A 22,116-nucleotide genomic window follows, 5' to 3' on the forward strand; every position below is an offset into this window, starting at 1 on the left:
CTCGATGCCCTGACTGATGATAGGTGTGCTATGTGTTTTCATTACCACCTTATTCACTTGTGATTCTGTAAGAGGCCATTGATTCTTTTCAGCAATTGCAATACTATTTTTGTATTGTCTAAGGCTATGTCTAATTATGTGACTGCTATGAAATTTAATTATCTACCTTATTCACCTAAATGGGTATAAATAAATTTAAAGTCTTGCAAATGGCTAGATTGTCTAGGAGTCCCACTGTTTACAGTGAGGGCTTGGTCTGCCGTGTGGTTCTGGTTAGATTATGCTGTAGTTCCAGAATAATGTGCTCTGATATTTGCATTATGGAAAAATCCTAACTTGAATTCTATGATATTGTTGCAACTTGGAATATGTTACCCTCAGGCTATAAGCAGCTTTTATGTATTTCTTTCCTCTTCATTCCATGTACTTATTGTCCAAGGCTCATTGTGGCTTATGCCACATATTAAATCTGGGGCAAGATGAGGAAATAAACTCCAAGATCCTTTTAGCCTGCAGGGGAATTGAATCTGCACTGTTTTATATTATTTAGCACTACACTGAGCGAACTGACCCACACTTTATCTATTTTATTTCCAAATTATTTCTGCGTGCCCTGCTGCATTACTTAGAGTCATAGAGATGTACAGCATGGAAATAGACCCTTCGGTCCAACCTGTCCACACCGACCAGATATCCCAACCCAATCTAGTCCCACCTGCCAGCACCCGCCCCATATCCCTCCAAACCCTTCCTATTCATATACCCATCCAAATGCCTTTTAAATGTTGCAATTGTACCAGCCTCCACCACTTCCTCTGACAGCTCGTTCCATACATGTACCACCCTCTGCGTGAAAAAGTTGCCCCTTAGGTCTCTTTTATATCCTTCCCCTCTCACCCTAAACCTATGCCCTCTAAGTAACCTTTGACTGCTTGTTCCTGTCACAAAGTCAGAACCTTTGTAAATGTAGCATAACTCAACACTGAAGCAGTAACTTGCAGAATCACACAATCAGAAAGTACATTCTGTACTGAGTTCCTGGTCTACATTGTAGTGAAAGGCAAAGTTGTTGTATTCTTGTTAAAAGGAGAGGAGATTGGAGAAAAGAATGTCATTTCTGGATAAAACATCGTTCAGCCCAGCTGCCACCCATTTGATAGGGAGAATTTTCTAACACTTCATTTTTCTTCTGTGAGAGAGGTGCACATACATTAACCTCGCTCTTCCTCCTTTGTCCCTTCTCCCATTTTTCCTTGCCGCTTTTGCTCTCCTGTCTCTCTCCCCTGCTTTACCTTCCTTTCGCTATCTTTTCTTTTCCCCCTGCATTCTCCTCCCCTGCCTCATTGATCTATTCTTCCTCCCATTCACCAAATTACCTGCCATCTCTCACCCTGCTCGAACAAAACAATTCAAACTGATCTTGACTTTCTCACATGCAATACCATGGGCATCGACCAGTTATTCATGAATATTATGGAATTTAACTTCTAAACAAATGGCTGTTTTCTCTTTAGGACTGAAGAATAAACAAATCTAAGCAGATGCTGTCATCATCCCAAATTTCTACACCCCAGCACTCTGCATAAAATAATTCGCTGCCGGGGTGTGTTGAAGCATGGGCATCTTTCTGTGTGAATGTTGGCATTCTTTCTGACTTCGATTAATGTAGTTCCCTCTAGTGGTAGAGCCCTGAGTAGTTTCATATGCACTATTACCGTTTCATGTTCTTGTTTCTCTTGCCTGGATGGGCTGCTGCTTAAGTCCTAATGATACAGGAGCTTCTAAGGAAGGCACATGGTGGTCAGAATGATGTCTTGTCCTTCTTTTATTTACTCCATTCCTGCTACCAGAAATACAGCAGCTTTAGTAAATTTGGAGGAGATTTGTAGCTCAGGTTTAGACTCTGGATGTACGTTTGCTCACTGAGCTGGAAGGTTTGTTTTCAAGAACAGCTGTACTTCCTACACAAATGCCTAAGGAAACAGGTACTGCCTAAGTGTCTTAAATACAAACTTCCCCTCAACACTCCACTAGCCAAAAGAATAGCAGAGCAAAATGGCCACAGAATGCTTAAAGAAATTATGAACGATGCCCACAACAGACTCCATAAATACAAATGGGAAATTTTGTGACCAAAACCTTTACTCACTATCGCAATAGACCATGAATAGACAGACACAGTACAACAAAGCCATAGACATGGAACAGTGGCAAACACAGAAAACTAGACAAATTCACACAAAATAACAACACAGAAGCATGGATAAAAAAATGTATCTGACTGACCCTTAACAGACACTGAAAAGCCATCTTACTAAGAGGATTAAATTACAATTTCTTGAATGCAGACAAGAAAGATTTCTTAGCAGCATTAGAAACAACATTGAATGAAAATGAACCTTCCAGTTCAGTGAGCAAACTTACATCCACAGCAGCTTTAGGTTTCAAACTGATAAAGATCAGGAACTGAGTAGTGTACTCACTGGGGCAAGTACATTCTGATTGTGTGACTCTGTAGGTCAGTGCTTCTGTACTGGATTCTTAACCAGAGGTTCTATCTTTGTGAGCAGTGACAAGAAGTCGATGGAAATAAATGGGGAATATGCCTAATCTTATAACTGCTACCGGGTAGAAATGTAATCCTATCTCATCAGGTTTTGCCAAAAAATGAACAGTATAAAAGGGAGGTCCTACAAATGCTGATCCACAGCTCTGCTGTATACACAACAGGGTTCTGACAGTGTGGAAAAGGAGCATCCTCCAGCACCCCCAAGCAAAACACAGAGGAGAAGCGGGGATGTGACCCAGTTGACCACAAAGACCAAGAAACAAAATGAGAAGAAACTATATTCCAGGCACAGTGCACACCAGGAGACGAACCAAGACCCGAAAGTGGTAAGGAAGCTGAAGTTGTTTTCATGTTGGTTGCTGTAACTATGTCCATGACAGTGACCATGGGCCATGCTGTCAGTGCCAGTGTCATGGATGAGGGTGTACATTGTTCCCTAGGAGCTTATGTGAATGGGAATGTTCTCCTGTTGTCAGTGCAGGAGCTGGTTACGTCAGCAATGTTGAGTATACAGCTTTACAACCGTCACAATTTGAAAGAACATCTTTGATGTGGCAGCACTGCTGTTGCTGAGAGGAGTGTTTTTGCAGTCTGGACAGATGATAGTGATGATGATGATGATGCAGACTATTGTTGTACTGTTTTGGTATTGATGCAGACTTATTGTTGCTGTATTGAATAAAAGCTCCTTTATGTTGATGGGGATAGCCATCCTGTTCTCAGGGCCAATGACATTGATGTCACTGAATGTTGAATATCTAGTGATGATTAGATTTTTGTGTGCACTGCTCATTCTTTGCTGGACCTACAATTCCTGCTGCCTTAGTTGAGGTGCATGGATTGCATTTGTCCTCTGGTATCAGTCTGAGGTGGCTGTTAGTGTAAGGTTTAACAATTGGATGCTGACAGATTGAAGGCATTATAGCTGTAGTGATCTTTATGTCCAAAGTCCAATTACATGTACTTGCTGCAGGAATTAGGAGCAACTCTGCCTGATGTTTTCCCTTCCCCATCATAATCAGCAAACCCATTTTACAGTCCTCAGTGGATCCACCAAATCACACGGACGTTGCTTGTGTGTGTGTGTGTAGGAGTAGGTCATTTGGCCTCTTGAGCCTGCTTCACCATTCAGTGGGATCATGGCTGATCCTTTGTTCCTCACATCCGCTTTCCTGCCTTTTCCCTGTAACCCTTGATTCCCCAACTGATTAAGAATCAGTTTTAAATATATAAATCAGCTTTAAATATACAGAAGCACTCTGACCCAGAGCTCTCTGTGGTAACGATTTCCAAAGCCTCTTGATCCTCTAAGAGAAGAAATTCCTCCTCATCTCGGTTTTAAATTGGTGCCCCTTTATTCTGAGACTATGCTCTCTGGACCCAGACTATCCCATGAGGGAAAATATCCTCTCAGCATTTTCCTTGTCAAGCCCTTTAAGGATTCCATATATTTGAATGAGATCACTTAGAACATAGAACATAGAAAAATACAGCGCAGTACAGGCCCTTTGGCCCTCGATGTTGCGCCGATCCAAACCCACCTAACCTACACTAGCCCACTATCCTCCATATGCCTAACCAATGCCCGTTTAAATGCCCATAAAGAGGGAGAGTCCACCACTGCTACTGGCAGGGCATTCCATGAACTCATGACTCGCTGAGTAAATCTTCTAAGCTTCTAAACTTGCTCTAAACTCCTCTAACCTTAATGAACTCACTGAAACATTCTGGAGCCCAGTACGTGGCGTGTGTAGATTAATACCTGGAATTAAACCAAAAAAACATTTTAAGGAGCCCAACCATCGTTTATTCTCATTTACAAGAATTGCTGTTACTATTGGTGGTGCCCCAAGTGGTTTATGATTTAATTCCGACATCTGTAGAAAAGGCCATGTTCAGATGATAATTGAGGACGGGATCAGGAGAGCTCAGAGTCTCTGCTGGAACAGCCTGACCAATAAAAGTAATATAACCTGAGAAGATGCAGATAGACAGCACACCAGACAAACAGACCAGGAATCAGTACCTTCAGGACAGAAAATTGGACAACAGGGATCAACCCTCTTCAGTACAGACTGCATTATATGTATTCATGACTAGCTTCATTTTAGGAATCAAAATAATTTTGAAATTGATCTCCCATCAATGCTAAGTTTGTACACAAACCCCCCAGAGAATAGTCAAGCTTACATTATGTTTGAAACTTTGACAGTTTGGGCTCAAGATAAATTGTTAATACTGTTGTGGTATTACCATTTAGCATTTGCGATATCTTGAGTGTTGGTGTGTTAAGAGCTGGCACTTTTACAAAGTAAGAATATGTATTCATTTGCATCCACCTCCATGTGTGGAGGTGGGGGGAGGACATTTTATATTCTCTCTTCCTGACTGTTTTTGATGCAATTAACAAAGGGAAATCTTCTTTAACACTTTGTGTCAGCAAATCTACAGGAATTGTCCTTGCTGGCTGAGTGACTATGACTAGAAGGGGTTATGTTTTAAATAAAGGAAGTTGGTAAATTTCTGAGAATACTGGCCAATGCATGAAACTTATGTGAATGCTCATCTGGATATGAATCAGGAAATAGCTGAACTTGTATGAATTGTGATTCCTGTTCCACATTCAAAATTATTGTTTCCATACTTCAGTGAAGAGAGTGCACGTACTGTGAAATGTTATGGTTTGTGTTATGGAAAGCCTATAGCATTAATGTAAGTTTATTAAATCTGTGTGCAATAGTAATTGCACCTCTAATCTGCAGGAGCCACAAGAAACAATATACAATGTGTAGTATTTTTATTTTGAATATGTTTACACGTTTTACATCAAGTACTATTTTTACTTGTTCTTCATTTTGATCCTATCATTAGTCCTGTCACAAGCTTTGCTGTACATGAGATTTGTTTTTTTTTATTTGCCTCTGTACAATTGTTAAGGCTGAACTCTAATCAATAGGTTCACCAGTCTGTATGTAGAACAACAGATGCAGCTGAGTGCAGTGAGATCATTGCTTTTTAAAGGTGACATATAGAGGGCATGCTCTGGAGCCAGTGAATTAAACAAAATAATCAGCGATATTGATTTTATGACCCATCGTTGGAGCCTTTGCAAGTGAGTTCTGACTGCATGGTTTGTGTTGTGTAAGCATTCTTGTGTAAGAATGTTACCATTCCCCATAATATCCCAGCTGTTTATGACAGTTCTCGGAAAAATGCAGGTTGTTAAAGCTTCGTAATGTGGATTGTGATGTCTTGAATTGCTGTCGTGCATGTTTCAGAGTGAATGATTGTTAGTTTGGAGGCTGGAACTAGACTTATAGGGGGAGAAACAAAAACCATCTAATGATCTTTATTTATTCAGCGTTCAATTAACTTCTGTCCGTTAGCATTTGACATTCTGTTCTGCAAGTATTTGTGAGCTAGGAATGGGATGTTTAAATTGCAGCCATTGATCCCTATTATTTCATTTATATTTATTGTGGTTCACTGATTGTTCTATCTGATATATTTTGGACTAAATTTATCTACTAATTTATTTAATTTGTTTTAAGATGTTGGAAAAAGCTGCTGTCTGATTAATAATCAGAAACCACAAAGCTGTTAATGCCCACAATGTAAGATAAATTAAAATCATCGGGAACACTGACTTTAAACTTCTTATGCAACGTCCATGACTCTGTGGTCTTTACTAAATAATGTATCAATATATAAGCTCGGACAACCCTATCCCTACAGAATGCAATAACAATCTGCCTTCCAGTGATGCTGTCAACCAGCTGCCACAGAGTTACAAAGGATGATTCCAGTCATTAATTATTTTTCTTTCGTTCCTCTCCTAATGGACAGTTTCTGCTTGTCCAAAGCAGAGAGCTGAAACCCAGTGGAGGCGAGTTAGCGTTGAAAGTTGCTTGTTATTTTTCTGTATGTTGCAATGCATATTGTTACCAGTAGATGGCTGCTCAATACACAGGGCAGTCAGGTTATGGATTACTGGACTAGTTTGAGAGGTTCAACTTCAGTGAAAAGACCCATCTGAGTATCTACAGACATTTCTTTTGTATTGTTGCAATAAGTGATGATCCTCATGTTCAATTTCTCCACAGGGTCTACCCTCCTTATCTTTATCTCTAGGCTCCACAATCATCTGAGAACTTCACATTCCTCCAATGACTGTTTCTGTATCCTCAGTTTCCTTCATTTCCATAATTCTTGAGCTCTGGAAGTCACTTCAAAACTTTCTGTCTTTCCGTGTGTCTTTCCTTTAAGACACCAATTACAACTCATTTCTTTCGCCATCTTTCACCTGCCCTTCGGCACCATATCAAATTCCATCCAGTTGCACTCCTCTGCGGTGGCTTGAGGGCTTTACTACATTTAATACACTATACAAATGTAACACGGTTTTATTATGGTAGACCCACAGGAGAAACCGAGATTATAAAATCTGATTTAATTTAACAGTAAAATTACATTTGCTAAAAAGTATAAAAAATCGATCTGAGTTAAGTATAAGATGATTTTGGTCAGCATGGGAACAAACTTTCCTTCAGCAAAAACAGTGGACTTTCATGTTGCTGAGATGCACTGTAACAGGGATTTTAGTGGTGAATTTTCTTCTGTTTGTCATGTCACCTTTTCAGTCTACATCTCGGACACTCATTCCAGTTCAAAGCTATTCAGAGCAAGAAGCAGATACAGAGTGAAGGTTTAAGACAAGCAACAAGTGAATGAGGTACATGGACTGACTTGTAGTTTATTGTAAAACACCTCCAAGAAAAGACATGGAAGGAAAATGCATTGATACAGAACCTTCATGCTCTCAGGACACCCCCAAATCACTTTACTGCGAATAAAGTACTTTTAAGGTGTAGTCAATTTTACAATGTTGGTCATTCTGCACCCAACTTGGTCTTGCAACAAACAGCACATTTGATACCAAATAGAACATAGTTCTATTAAATGTTCCAACACTACATCTGTTCTTTGGTGCAAATATTGGCCAGGACAATAACTGCCATGTTATTTATCAAATTTAGCATGAGATATTTTTATAGAGTGATTAAAAGCAGAAGAAAACCATTTGACGCATTGAATCCATGTTGGTATGTCCATTTGTGACTGGAAGCAGGGCATAGGCTTATCTGAAAGCCAGCATTTAGACCATAAGACCAAGGAGCAGAAGTTAGGCCATTCAGCCCAATTATTCTGCTCTGCCATTCAATCATGGCTGATAAGTTTCTCAACCCCATTCTCCTGCTTTCTCTCAGTCACCCTTGATACTCAAGAACTTATTTATCTCCATCTTAAATATACTCATTGATCTGGCCTCCACTGCCTTCTGTAGCAGTGAATTCCATACATTCACCATTCTCTAGCTGAAGATGTATCTCCTTATGTCTGCTGTAAAAGGTCTTCCTTTACTCTAAGGCTGTACTGTCTGGTCCCAATCTCTCCTACCAATGGAAACATCTTTCCAGCATCCACTCTGTCCAGGCCATTCAGTATTCTGTATGTTTCAATTAGATCCCCCTGCATATCCTTCAAAGCTCCATTGAGTATAAACTCAAAGTCCTCAAATGTTCCTCATATGTTAACCCTTTCATTCGTGGGACCATTCTCGTGAATCTCCTCTGAACACGCTCCAGGGCCAGTATATCCTTCCTGATATATGGGGTCCGAAACTGCACACAATACTCCAAATGTGGTCTGACCAGAGCCCTATAGAACCTCAGAAGTACATCCCTGCTTTTATGTTCAAGTCCTCTCAAATTAAATGCCATCACTGCATTTGCCTTCCTAATTACTGACTCAACCTGCAAGTTTACCTTGAGAGAATCCTGGATTAGAACTCCCATTTCTCTTTGCATTTTCTCCCCATTTTGAAAGTCGTCCATACCTGTTTTCTTCCTACCAAAGTGCATGACCTCACACTTTGCCACGCTGTAGTCCATCTGCCACTTCTTTGCCCACTCTCCTAACCTGTCCAAACCCTTCTGCAGCCTCCCCACCATCTCAAAGCAACCTGTCCCTCTACTTATCTTTGTATCATCTGCAAACTTAGCCAGAATGCACTCAGTTCCTTCATCTGGGTTGTTAATGTATAAAGTGAAAAGTTGTGGTCCCAACACTGAGCCTTGTGGAACACTACTTGTCACCAGCTGCCATCCTGAGAAGGATTCTTTTATCCCCACTCTCTGCTTTCTGCCAGACAGCCAAGCTTCTATCCATTCTAGCACCTCCCCTCTCATACAATGGATCCTTATCTTACTCAGTAGCCTCCTGTGCAGCACCTTGTCAAAGGCCTTCTTGAAGTCCAGGTAGATAGCATCCATTGGTTCTCCTTGGTCTAACCTGCTCATTATTTCCTCAAAGAATTGCAGCAGATTTGTCAGGCATGACTCCCCTTGATGAAACCATGATGACTTTGCCCATTTTACCATACACTTCCAAGTATTCAGAAATCTTATCCTTCACAATGGATTCCAGGATCTTACCCATGAACGAGGTTAGGTTTGTAATTTTCCATTTTTTGCCTTACTCCCTTTTTAAACAGGGGTGCCATGTTAGCAATTTTCCAGTTCTCTGAGACCCTCCCTGATTCTAGCAATTCCTGAAAGAAAACACTAACACCTCCACTATCTCTTCAGCTATCTCCCTTAGAACTCTGTTGTGTAGACCATCTAGTCCAGGTGATTTATCCACCTTCAGGCCATTCAGTTTTCCTACCACCATCTTCTTGGTGATGGCCACCATACTTAGCTCTGCCCCCTCACTCTCTTGAATGTTTGGGATATTACTCATGTCTGGATGTAGGTTTGCTTGCTGAGCGGGAAGGTTCATTTTCAGACGTTTCCTCACCATACTAGGCAACATCTTCAGTGAGCCTCCAGACAAAGCATTGCTGAAGATTCCTGCTTTCTACTTATATGTTTGGGTTTCTTTGGGTTGGTGGTGTTATTTCATGCGGTGACGTCATTTCCTGTGATGATGTCATTTCCTGCGGCAGTGTCATTTCCTGTTATTTTTCTTGGGGAAGGTAAATTGGGTCCAAGTCAATGCATTTGTTCATAGTCTCAGTATCAACAAACACATAGACCTGGACCAGATTTACCACCCCCTGAGAAAAAGGACAGGATATGATATCACCAACCCAAAGAAACCCAAACATATAAATAGAAATCAGGAATCTTCAACAATGCTTCGTCTCGAGGCTCACTGAAGATGTTACCTAGTATGCTGATGCAACATCTGAAAATTAACCTTCCCGCTCAGCGAGCAAACCTACATCCAGAACCTCAGCCTTAGCAACAAATCCTCTGAAAACTCACCATGTTACTCATGTCTCCCACTGTGAAGACTGACGCCAAGTAATAATTCATTTTCTCAGCCGTTTCTTTGTTCCCCACTACAGTCTCTCCAGCGTCATTTTCCATCGGTCCAATGTCTACTTTTGCCTTGCTTTTGCTCTTTATATATCTAAAGAAGCTTTTACAAGCTTCCTTGATATTACTGGCTGGGTTACTCTCATATTTAAGCTTCACCCTCCTTATTTCTTTTTTTGTTGCCCTCTGTTGGTCTTTGCAAGCTTCCCAATCTTTTGGTTTCCCATGGCCCTTCACCACGTTTTATGTTTTCTCATTTGTTTTTATGCTATCCCTGACTTCCCTAGTCAGCCATGGTTGCCTCATCCTCCCTGTTCCACACTTCTTTTTCTTCAGTATGGGTTTCTACTATGTCTCCTGAATTACTCCCAGTTAGTCCTGCCATTATTGTTCCACTGTCTTTCCTGCTAGGCTCTTCTCCCAGTCAACTCCTCCCAGCTCCTCCCTCATGCCTCTGTAGTTGCCTTTATTCAGCTGTAATACCATTACCTCTGATTCTGTCTTCTCCCTCTCAAATTGCAGAGTAAATTCAATCATATTATGATCACTGCTTCCTAAGGGTTCCTTTACCTTAAGCTCCCTTATCAAATCTACCTGATAGTACAACATTAAATCCAGTATGGCCTATCCCTAGTGGGCTCCAATACAAGCTCACAAATTGCTCCAAAGCACACACTCAAGTGCGCTGAAGTACTGGCCTATCTTTTTCAGTTCAAGTCTTTGGAGTGCAAATTCTTAACTCTTAGTTTTTTGACTCGGATGAGAATGCTTTTAAATGGAGAGGCGATGGCTTTGTGGTGTTATTGCTAGACTATTAATCCAGAAACTCAGCTAATGTTATGGGGACCTGGGTGCAAATCCTGCTGCAACAAATGGTGAAATTTGAATTCGGTTTTAAAAATATGGAATTAAGAATCTCCTGATGACCTCGCAATCATAGCCAACTGTCAGAAAAACCATCTGGCTCACCGATGTCCTTGAGGGAAGGAAATCTGCCATCCTCACCTGGTCTGGCTTACATGTTACTCCAGGGCGACAGCAATGTGGTTGACTCTCAACTGCCCTCTGAAATGGCCTAACAAGCCATTCAGTTGTATTAATCCCTACAAAGTCTCAAGAAAGAAATGAAATTGGACAAACTAACCGGCATAGACCCAGACACTGGAAAAGACAATGGCAGAAACAGCCCTGCCAACCCTGTAAAGTCCTCCTTACTATCATTTGGAAGCTAGTGCAAATATTGGAAGAGCTGTCTCACACACTCATGAAGCCACAGCCTGGTAGTCATACTCACAGAATCATACCTTACAAAGTCACAAACACCACCATACCATCCCTGGATACGTCCTGTCCCACCAGCAGGATAGACCCAGCAGTACAGTGATATACAGTCTGGAGGGAGTTGCCCTGGGAGACCTGAACATTGACTCATGGGCTTCAGGTTAAACATAGGCAAGGAAATATCCTATTGGTTATCACGTAGCATCCTCCCTCAGCTGATGAATGCATACTCCTCCGTATTAAACAACACTTAGAGGAAGCACTGAGGTGGCAAGGACACAAAATGTAGTCTGGATGGGGGATTCCAATGTCTATTACCAAGAGTGGCTCAGCAGCAGCATTACTGATCGAACTGGTGGGATCTTAAAGGACATAGCTGCTAGACTGGGTCTGCGGCAGTGGTGAGGGAAAACAGTACTTGATTTCATCCTTGCCAATCTGTTGGCTGTAGATGCATCTGTCCATGACAGTATCGGTAAGAGCGACCTCTGCACAGTCCTTGCGGAGACGAAGTCCCGCCTTCACATTGAGAATATCCTCCACTATCACTGCGCTAAAATGGAACAGATCTTATGAACGGATCTAGCAGCTGAAGATTGGCCATCCATGAGGCGCTGTGGGTCATTAACAGCAGTAGAGTTGTACCCCTCATGGCCCTACTCAACCATTACCATCAGGCCAGGGGATTAACACTGGAACAATGGGAAGTGCAGAAGCAGCATCAGGCAAACCTAAATCTGAGGTGCCAACCTGTTGAAGATACCAAACAAGACTACTTGCATGCCAAACAATATAAGCAGCAAGTGATAGACAGAGCTAAGTGAAGCCACAAGCAGTGGATCAGATCTAAGCTCTGCAGTCCTGCTACATTGAGTGATGAATGGTGGTAGATAATTATACAACTCACTCGAGGAGCAGGCACCATACTCAATGATTAAAGAGCCCAGAATATCGGTGCAAAAGATAAGATTCACAGAAAACTTCAGCCAGAAATGTCAATGGGATGATCCATCTCAGCCTCCTCCAGTGGTCCCAGTATTGTGGATGTCAATCTCCAAACTATTTGATTAAGTCTATGTGATATCAAGAAATAGTTGAAGGCACTAGATACTGCAAAAGTTATGGGCCCTGACAACATTCCAGTAATAGTACTGGAGGCCTGTGCTCCAGAACTTGCTGCTCCCCAACCAAACTGTTCCAGTACAGTTACAACATTGGCATCTACCTGACAATGTGGAAAATTGACCAGTGTGTCCTAACTGAAATCTAACCAAGCCAAATACCACACCATCAGTCTACTCTCGATCATCAGTAAAGTGATGGAAGGTGTCATCCACAGTGCTGTCAAGCAGCACCTGCTCAGCCCAGTTTGGGTTATGCCAGGGCCAATCTGTTCCTGATCGCATTACAGCCTTGGTTCAAATGTCGACAAAAAAGTTGAATTCCAGAGTGACAGCCTTTGACATCAAGGCCGCATTAACAGATATCAGAGGAACAAACTCCCTGTTGATTGGAGTCATACCTGGCACATTGGAAGGTGGTTGTGGTTTATGGAGGTCAGTCATTTCAGCTCCAGGCATCTCTGTAGGAGCTCCTCAGGGTAGTGTCCTCGGTCCAACCATCTTCAACTGCTTCATCAATGACCTTCCCTCCATCATTAGAGCGGAAGTGGGGATGTTCACTGATATATATATACAATGTTCAGTACCATTTTTGACTCCTCAGATACTGAAGCAGTCTGTGTTCAAATGCATCAAGATCTGGACAATATCCAGGCTTGGGCTGATAAGCAGCAAGTAAGATTTGTGCCATACAAACGCCAGGCAATGACCATCTCCAATAAGAGACAATCTAATCAGTGTCCCCTTGACATTCAAAGGTGTTACCATTACTGCATCTCCCACTATCAACATCCTTGGGATTACCATTGACCAGAAACTCAACTGGACTCACCAGTGGCTACAAGAGTAGGTCAGTGGCAAGTAATTTAGCGCTGTCTTTCCAATTACAGGGCACGTCAGGAATGTGATGGAAAACTCCCACTTCCCTGGAACCCCCAACAACATTCAAGAAGCTTTACTCCACTCAGGACAAAGTTGCCCATTTGATTAGCACCACATCCACAAGCATCCAATCCCTTCACCTCTGCTCAGAGGCAGCAGTGTGTACTACCTACATGATGCACTGCATAAATGCACAAAGATCCTCAGACAGCACCTTCCAAGTCCACAACCACTTCTATCTAGAAGGACAATGCCAGCAGATACATGGGGAACATCATCACCTGCAAGTTCCCCTCCAAGCCACTCACCATCCTGGCTTGGAAATATACAGTCAGTTCTGATAAAACGTGATAGTTCTCGCTTGATCATGTGTTCTAAGAAAATCGCGCAATAGTCGTGACATTTAAAATAATGGGGCTGGAATTGTGTTATAGGCAATACAGGTAAGGAAAATTCACATTCTACAAATAACAATCTAAATTCTTCAATTGTGATAAAGCCAAGTCACGGTGGAGAAACTGCATTATGGCAGAACCGACTGTTGCTTAACTGTCAAAGGGCCAAACTCCTGGAATTTTCTCTCTAGTGGCACTGTGGGCTGCATGCAGTTCAAGAAGATAACTCCCCACTACCTTGACAAGGAGAAAGTGAGGACTGCAGATGCTGCATATCAGAGTCGAGAGTGTGGCACTGGAGGAGTGCAGCGGGTGAGGCAGCATTTGAGGAGCAAGAGAATTGACATTTCGGGCATAAGCCCTTTAACAGGAATGTGGGGTTTGCGGGCTGAGACATAAGTTGGAGGGGGTATTGGGGTGGGGTGGGGGGAGGCAATTGGTAAATGCAGCTCTCTTAAACTGTTGTATCTGTCCATCTTCCTTTCCAACTATCCACTTCACCCTCCCCTCCGACCTATCACCATCACGTCCCACTTGCATCTACCTATCGCCTTCCCAACTACCTTCACCCCAGTCCCACTCCCCCCTCCTATTTATTTCTCAGCCCCCTTCCACCCCCCACATTCCTCATGAAGGGCTTATGCCCGAAACGACAATTCTCCTGCACCTCAGATGCTTCCTGACCTGCTGTGCTTTTCCAGAACTATATATCTCGACTACCTTGTGCGTGGAGTCCAAGGAGATGGGAAAAGCGCTAAATGAATATTTTTCATTGTCTTTTTCCAGTGTGAATACTAATGTTGTCAAGGAGGATACTGAGAAATAGACTACTAGACTAGATGGGATTGAGGTTCACAAGGAGGAGGTATTAGAAATTCTGGAAAGTGTGAAAATAGATAAGTCCTCTGGGCTAGATGGGATTTATCCTAGGATTCTTTGGGAAGCTAGGGAGGAGATTGCCAAGCCTTTGGCTTTGATCTCTATATTGTCATTGTCCACAGGAATAGTACCAGAAGACTGGAGGTTAGCAAATGTCCCTTGTTGAAGAAGGGGAGTAGAGACAACCCTGGTAATTATAGACCAGTGAGCCTTACTTTGTTATGGGTAAAGTGTTGGAAAAAGTTATAAGAGAGAGGATTTATAATCATCTAGAAAGAAATAAGTTGATTAGGATTGTGAACACGGTTTTGTGAAGGGCAGCTCGTGCCTCACAAACCTTGTTGAGTTCTTAGAAAAGGTGAAGCCATTGATGTGATGTATGTGGATTTCAGGAAGGTATTTGATGAGGTTCTCCATGGTAGGCTACTGCACAAAATACGGAGGCATGGGATTGAGGGTGATTTAGCAGTTTGGATCAGAAATTGGCTAGCTGGAAAAAGACAGAGGATGGTGGTTGATGGGAAATGTTTCTCCTGGAGTTCAGTTACTAATGGTGTACCGCAAGGATCTGTTTTGGGTCCACTGCTCTTTGTCATTTTTATAAACGACGTGGATGAGGGCGTAGAAGAATAGGTTAGTAAATTTGCAGACGACACTAAGGAGTTGTGGAGAGTGCTGAAGGATGTTGTAGGTTAGAGGAACATAGATAAGCTGCAGAGTTGGGCTGAGAGGTGGCAAATGGAACTTAATGCAGAAAAGTGTGAGGTGATTCACTTTGGAAGGAGTAACAGGAATGCAGATTACTGGGCGAATGGTAAGATTCTGGGTAGTGTAGATGAGTAGAAAGATCTCGGTGTCCATGTACATAGATCCCTGAAAGTTGCCACTCAGATTGATCAGGCTGTTAAGAAGGCATACGGTGTGTTAAGTTTTTTTAGTAGAGGGATTGAGTTTTGGAACCACGAGGTCATGCTGCAGCTATACAAAACTCTGGTGTGGCTGCATTTGGAGTTTTGCATGCAGTTCTGGTCACCACATTCTAGGAAGTATGTGGAAGCTTTGTAAAGGGTTCAAGATTTACTAGGATGTCGCCTGGTATGGAGGGAAGGTCTTTTGAGCAAAGTTTGAGGGACTTCAGGCTTTTTCATTAGAGAGATGAAAGTTGAGAAGTGACTTAATTGAGACGTGTAAGATAATCAGAGGGTTAGATTTGATGGACAGCGAAAATCTTTTTCCTAGGATGGTGATGGTTAGCATGAGGGGGCCTAGCTTTAAATTGAGAGGTGATAGATATAGGACAGATGGCAGAGGTAGTTTGTTTACTCAGAGAGCAGTAAAGGCAGGGAACGCACTGCTTGCAACAGTTGTAGATTCGCCAACTTTACAGGCATTTAAATGGTAGTTGGATAGGCATATGGATGAGAATGGAATAATGTAAGTTAGATGGGCTTCAGATTGGTTTCACAAGGGTGCTGAAGGGCCTGTACTGTGCTGTAGTGTTCTATGTTCTATGTAGCTGAAAATGTGTTGCTGGAAAAGCGCAACAGGTCAGGCAGCATCCAGGGAACAGGAGAATCGACGTTTCGGGCATAAGCCCTTCTTCAGGCAACACATTTTCAGGTCTGATCTCCAGCGTCTGCAGACCTCACTTTCTCCTCTATGTTCTATGTAGCTTGTCAAGGGCAACGAGGAAGGGGCAATAAATGCTGGCTAGCCAGCAATACCTGTGTCTCACAAGTGAATTTAAAGAAAAGAATAAATTTGGAGTACCATTTCCAATGAGTGTCAGAATATTTGATCAAGAAGGCTGGTGAAAGGTTAGAGGTCAGGAGGAAAACCCTAAACAATGTTTATCCCTCAAACAACATTTCTAAAACACACTCTCTGGCCATTACTTTGTCACTTGTCGGGCCTTGTTGTTTTGCAATTTGCCCAGCACGTTCTCCACAATCAAACACTGACAATACTTGAAAAGCACACGGTGGTTTGAAAGTGCTTTGGGAAGGCCCTGAGAGAAGTCTTTCTCTTGACAGCTTCAGTGTGCTACTGCAAGATTCTGCCACCAGGTGGCAGTGCTTTAAGCCTCTCAAGAATCTCTGCTGCTGCGTTCCTGCCTCCCTGAATTAATAGAGAGACTGCCAGGCTGAGTTTGGTGATTCTATCACTGCAGAGGGGGCACTTTATACACACGTGACTCTGCCTGTAACATCAAATCCACCTCTGAAACTGCAACCTTCAACTTGTTCTTTCAGATGCAAACTTTCAAATATACATTGGACTGTAGGATGGGTATGTTAAACATATGGATGTGAACGTCACCAAAGAGAATTCCAATTTACTGTTATGTCACAGAGCCCTATCTAAAGAAATTCATCCTTTCTAAATATATCTGTCAATTGGTGTTTGAGGGAAAAAAAGCAAATGCTGGCTGTCTTGATGAGGCCTGAAAAATGGCTACCCCGTCAGAGAGGACAGCTTGATACTGTTCTCAATCTGATGGTGCAGAAATTAAAACAAAGAACTGCAAATGCTGGCAATCTGGAACAAAAACAGAAATTGCTGGAGAAACGCAGCAGGTCCGGCAGCCATGATGTGGAGGTGCCAGCGTTGGACTGGAGTGGGCAAGGTCAGAAGTCACACGACACCAGATGATAGTCCAGCAGGTTTATTCGAAGTCACAAGCTTTTGGAGCACTGCTCCTTCGTCAGGTGAAGGGAAGCAGACAGGCACAGAATTTACAGGCAGAGAGGTCAAAAGATTGTACAAATGGTGTGGGTGGTTGAATAACGAGTCTCTGCAGTTGGTCAAAAATGTCAGACAGTGAGAGTGAAGTGTCAGCAGCTGAATAGCAAGTGAAGGGATGAACTATGTTCTGATTAATTGAAGTAATTACAGAAAATCAAAGATCAAACGTGCTAGAGCCAAACCAAACAGCTGGAATAACGTGATAAGCATGTGTCACATGCCAAGGGTCTAACCAAAGTAACAAATAATCCAAAGCTGTACAAACTATTTAAGGTAGTGAGATCATAACAAGTTACCCAGGTGATGGTGGTAAACAGGACAAGAAGGAAGATTTTACAGAACAGTATGGTGAGGTTACATGTCACCTGCATGAAGCCAAGATCACAGTTGAGGCCATCTTTGGGGTACAGAAGTTGGCTATCAGTTTCTGCTCGGCGATTCTGCGTTGTTGTGTATCTTGAAGGCTGCCTTGGACAGCAATTATCCGAAGATTGGAGGCTGCATGTCCCAGAATGGTGAAGTGTTCACTAACAGAGAGGGCACATTTCTGACTGGTGATTGTTGCATGGTGTCCATTCATCCATTGTCGTAGCGTCTGCCTGGTCTTGCCAGGATACCGTGCCTTGAAGCATCCTTGCCTGTAGGATGTGAGGTAGGCATCATTGGCCGAGTCACATGAGTACCTGCAGTGTACATGTGGGTAGTGTTTCCACATGGTCTGACAGCATCAAGCGTCACTGAACTCGAAATGTTGACTGTGCTTTCCCTCTGCTGCCAGATCTGCTGAGTTTCTCCATCAATTTCTGTTTTAAATCAGGAATTAAGTACTTTTCTCAACAACTTCACCATTCAATAAATTTGAACAGTGGATTTCAATGGACTGTGGGCAAAGGCAGAGTGGGGGCTTGAGGAGTGGAGGGAGTGGGCCATTGGCCAGGTGTTGAGGAGAGACAGGGCGCAGCACAGTGATGTCAATGTTGGGATAAGCTATGCGCTTGCTGACAGACACAATACATGCCTACTGCATTTGAACAGTGACAGTGAGCCCTAGGCTAAAAGCTGAGGTACAAACTCTCACACTCAGCCAGTGACTATTAAATAGCTTTCAGTTTGAGGCACATATTAACTTCTGCTTTTTTTAAATTTCTGAACTGAGTTAAAAATGCCATTTAAAAGATTGAAACACAAATGCTCCTTTGAGGATTTGTGTTGCAGAATGTGAAATACAGATATTCCTGAAATACTATCCAGACGTTGATGTGAAATTGCTGGGACTTGGGAGTGCAAACTGATTCTCAGTCATTTTAGTTGAGACAATGAAGGCTGTTGAATCACTTTAATTAGAGACTTCATAAAGTGTAGTTGTGATGCTACTGGGGAACAGACTCCACTTCTCAACCCTGCCTTACTTTGCGGCCATTGGGAGAGGGTAAAGTAATAGTTTAAAGTGCCTTGAACAAGATGAGTATTCTACACAATCTGGACTGTCTCCTGTCTCATACAGTTCTGTAGTTGTCACTTGATCTGCACTGTTCATATTTCCTCCCTTTGCCCAGTGCAAAGTTTTAGTTCAATGACATGTTATCCTCAACAACGATTAACATGTAATTTGTAAAGAAGGACTCCTCAGCCTGTAGAATTGAATAACATTTGAAGTTGATTGCCAATTGGATCAATTTTAACTTTTGAGTTCACTCACCAGTCTTGTCATTATAGAATTTTTATGCTAAATGAGAGTGACTGCTTCAGTGAACATCTATGTTAAAAGGAACTCAGGTAGAGCGTGGATAGGGGTTGGGGATATGTGATGATGTGCTGAGTTTGGCATTTATTTGGCTTTTTTTTTCCCATTCCTCTGTGTTGATGCAGGATATTTAATTGGCTTCAACAATCGCTTCAGGTGGAACCAAGAAACCCATGATTGGACTTGCACTTAGCATTCACAATACATTGCTTTTATAAACTGAAAACCTAAAATAAAAATGTGCTGGAAGTACTCATCAGGTCTGACCACAAAACTGAGTGAATGTTTCAGATCAGTTACCTTTCAGCATTGTTTAATTATTTATGTTATTTTGTTTGTGTAACAACTGTAATGATCTCGGTAGATTTTTTTTTTAGAATTCAAAAGCTCAGGTATTTAGTAAAAGAATGAAGTCACAAAGTTCACCATATAAAGAAAGGACTTTTTATTACAGATTCATCAAAGAACCTTAATTATAATAATTATACACTATCCTAAATAGTCAGTTATGCTAAAGATAGTAAAAATATAATGAATGCAATTACTTATATTCCAAATCAAATGTCTTTACTTTCTTTCAATACCTTTTGAGGTAACTTGCATCTCTAAAAAATTCAAGTCAAATACTTAATGAATACTGGAAGATTAACTGTTTGGTCTGAGTGGTGTTTCAGTGATTCATATACAAATTGAGATATTTTGGGCCTGTATTACTGCAAAAACTGTCCCCTCAAATTTCCCTCAATTGTGCTAAGGTTGCAAATTCCTTATTTAGCACAGGCTAGTGATTTAAAGTAGTCATGATTTGGAGATGCCGGTGTTGGACTGGGGTGTACAAAGTTAAAAATCACACAACACCAGGTTATAGTCCAACAGGTTTATTTGGAAGCACACTAGCTTTAGGAGTGACGCTCCTTCATCAGGTGATAGTCTCACTATCACCTGATGAAGGAGTGTTGCTCCGAAAGCTAGTGTGCTTCCAATTAAATCTGTTGGACTATAACCTGGTGTTGTGATTTTTAACCTAGTGATTTAAATGTAGGCATCTTGGCTCAGAAATCTCCCTGTTCTAATATTCTTTGAATTCTGGAGTTTTACACCTTGGCTATATTATTTTTTTCAGCTTGGCTATATTAAAAGATCAGTCAAGAGCTCTGAGGAAGGGTTACTTAACCCAAAATGTTAACTCTGCCAGACCTGCTGAACTTTTCCAGCAATATTTATTTTTGTTTCTGGCTTACGGCATCCACAGACTTTTTTGGTTTTCACTATAAGCAGAGTCTTTCAGTTAACTGTATTATCTCCTTTAATCATTGCCTAGAATTTTATTTGAATTCTGCTGAGATGTTTCCTTCACTCCAGCCTCTTCCACATTCCAAAGTGGAACTGCCTGAACAGAGAGACGTTCATATTCGCAAACTCATTATCGTTGGTTTCTTTTTTTCTCTATTGTTTATCTCCCACACAAACTGGTCATATATTCATCTAGTAGCTGATCATCAGAGAGACCTCATTCTTTAAAGGGCCTTCATGTTTAGACAAAAGACCGAATTTTTTCCTATATATACATAGGCCATTGTACAATGCGATTATACTGCAATCCTAAACATATCCTATGGATGTAATGAGTATTTACAAGTTTAGCTCATAAAATGTGTATCTGGTTTTGCCCCACATCAGAGGAATTAATTGCATTTCTCACAACAATTTAACAGTGTGAAAAGAAGAAATCTCATACTTTAACATACCTTGTTCTTAAGTCAATCTCTGAATGGATGTTGCAGAAAATTGAGGCAAGTTTAGACCCCCTTTCCACATTCCTGCATGCTTAACAGGAATAGACAGGCTAAAGAAAGATACATGATTTCCAGTGGCAGAAGATTCCAGAGCTCGGGGCATAGTCTACAATTATTTTTATTCATTCATGGAATGAGGGCATCACTGGATAGACCAGCATTTATTCCCTAGAGGGCAGTCAAGAGTCAACCATGTCATATGTAGGCCAGACCAGGTAAGGATGGCAGTTTCCTTTCCTAAAGGACATTAGTGAACCAAATGGGTTTTTTCAACAATTGACACTGGATCATCATTAGACTGTCAATTCCAAATTTTTATTGAATTTAAATTTCACCATCTGCTGTGGTGGGATTAGGACCCAGGTCCCCAGACTTTACCTGGGTCTCTGGATTAACAATCCAATGATAATTCCACTAGGCCATCACCTCCAGATAGTTTAGGAGAGATGTTGGGAGGCACTTCTACACCCAGAGGCTGATTGAAGTTTGGAATGGCAGTTGATACGACATCAGTTATTAATTTTACACCTGGGATGGATGCATCTTTGTTCAGCAAAGGCAGCCACATGGAGTTAGATCAGCCATGCTCTCACTGATTGACAGAACAGGCTTGATGGGCTGAATGGCCTACTCCGGTTACTATGTTAATGCTCCTTTGCATTTCTGGCTTGCAGTTTAATACTTTTTTGTTAAATGCTGCTGCTTCAGAATTACATTTGAATGTAAATATCCTTTACAGTAAAACAATTGAACAATATAATCTGGTATATGTAGAGACATCTGCCAGAAATGATTAACTTGCAAAGTATTTGGTGACAAACACTTCTTGTGAGATATTTCTCCCAAACAGTTGCAACAATATCTAAATCCTTAAGAACAGAAGATTATTGTTTCTAAAATCCAGTACTTTAGGCACTTACTATTTAATGTTGTCATGACTGCAGCCTAGTGAGTGGATGATCCCACAATATACACAGGAAGAAAGAGTAAATGGGCACGCAGCATGGATATGGGTAGTAAAGGATCAGGATAAAGAAAAGTAATCAGAAGTTGGGCATAAAATGGTGTTATGAACAATCTCATAAGAAATGTGACAAAGTACTGTTCTAACTCACTAATAACAGCTCTGCAATGGTGAATGAAAGGAATCTGCCTCGGAAAGCAGATACTGTTATCCAGAGTAAAAGGGAAAGCACTATAATACATGTGGATAAAGGAGTAGCAGACTTCTTTATTTAGTACTATAAATGCAGTATTATCGGGGCAAAAAGAGTAATGTACACCTGAGTACACAGAGGAATCATTATAAGAACTAAAAGGAT

General features: G+C 41.6%; 1 protein-coding gene across 2 annotated transcripts in view; it reads left to right on the forward strand.

The window, feature by feature from the left end:
* LOC122562605 (uncharacterized) overlaps positions 1–22,116 on the forward strand; it is a 238,931-nt gene that overhangs the window by 86,562 nt on the left and 130,253 nt on the right. For both annotated transcript variants that reach the window (XM_043715586.2, XM_043715585.2), the window contains exon 5: positions 2,731–2,895. In XM_043715586.2, the coding sequence (XP_043571521.2) occupies positions 2,731–2,895 (165 nt within the window). The remainder of the gene's footprint in view (positions 1–2,730; positions 2,896–22,116) is intronic.

This window comes from Chiloscyllium plagiosum, unplaced genomic scaffold (assembly GCF_037043375.1).
Source record: "Chiloscyllium plagiosum isolate Xiang-an unplaced genomic scaffold, Cpla_swu_hap1 HiC_scaffold_24, whole genome shotgun sequence".
Lineage (NCBI taxonomy): Eukaryota > Metazoa > Chordata > Chondrichthyes > Orectolobiformes > Hemiscylliidae > Chiloscyllium > Chiloscyllium plagiosum.